At 48.9% G+C, this 350-nt stretch overlaps 1 protein-coding gene across 1 annotated transcript in view; it reads left to right on the top strand.

Moving 5' to 3' along the window:
* Positions 1-349, top strand: part of CSUI_009296 (uncharacterized protein) — a 3,130-nt gene extending 2,781 nt beyond the window's left edge. The window contains exon 3 of the mRNA XM_068069412.1: positions 149-349. Within this exon, the coding sequence (XP_067918612.1) occupies positions 149-314 (166 nt within the window). The 3' untranslated portion in view covers positions 315-349. The remainder of the gene's footprint in view (positions 1-148) is intronic.
* Position 350: the final 1 nt, after the last annotated feature.

Below are 350 nucleotides of genomic sequence, written 5' to 3'. Positions count from 1 at the left end.
GATTGACCACCGAATACCGTTCGCCATGTGGATGCATTGCTGTGGAGAAAGGTCGAGGATGATGACGTCGCCTGTACCGCTCCCCTCCAGCGAAGTGATGTCTCCCACAAGAGAACGTTGTCTGTCAGTATTGCTTTTTTCTTGTCAGGCTTCGAAGCACTTTTCTCTCCCCATGTGAAGGAGCGGTTATGTCTGAAAGTGCTTATGCACAACAGCACGTCGAGAATGTTTGCAGTGTTGCTTCTTCTTCATCTCGAGTGGCCGACCTTTACAAGCTACCGACAGGGGACAGAGGTTTTTTTGATGAATCTTAGAAGAAAGGCTACCAGCTTTGACGAATACCGCGATTC

This window comes from Cystoisospora suis, assembly GCF_002600585.1.
Source record: "Cystoisospora suis strain Wien I chromosome Unknown contig_5519, whole genome shotgun sequence".
NCBI classification, from domain to species: Eukaryota; Apicomplexa; class Conoidasida; order Eucoccidiorida; family Sarcocystidae; genus Cystoisospora; species Cystoisospora suis.
This window is presented reverse-complemented; position numbering and strand designations above follow the sequence as displayed.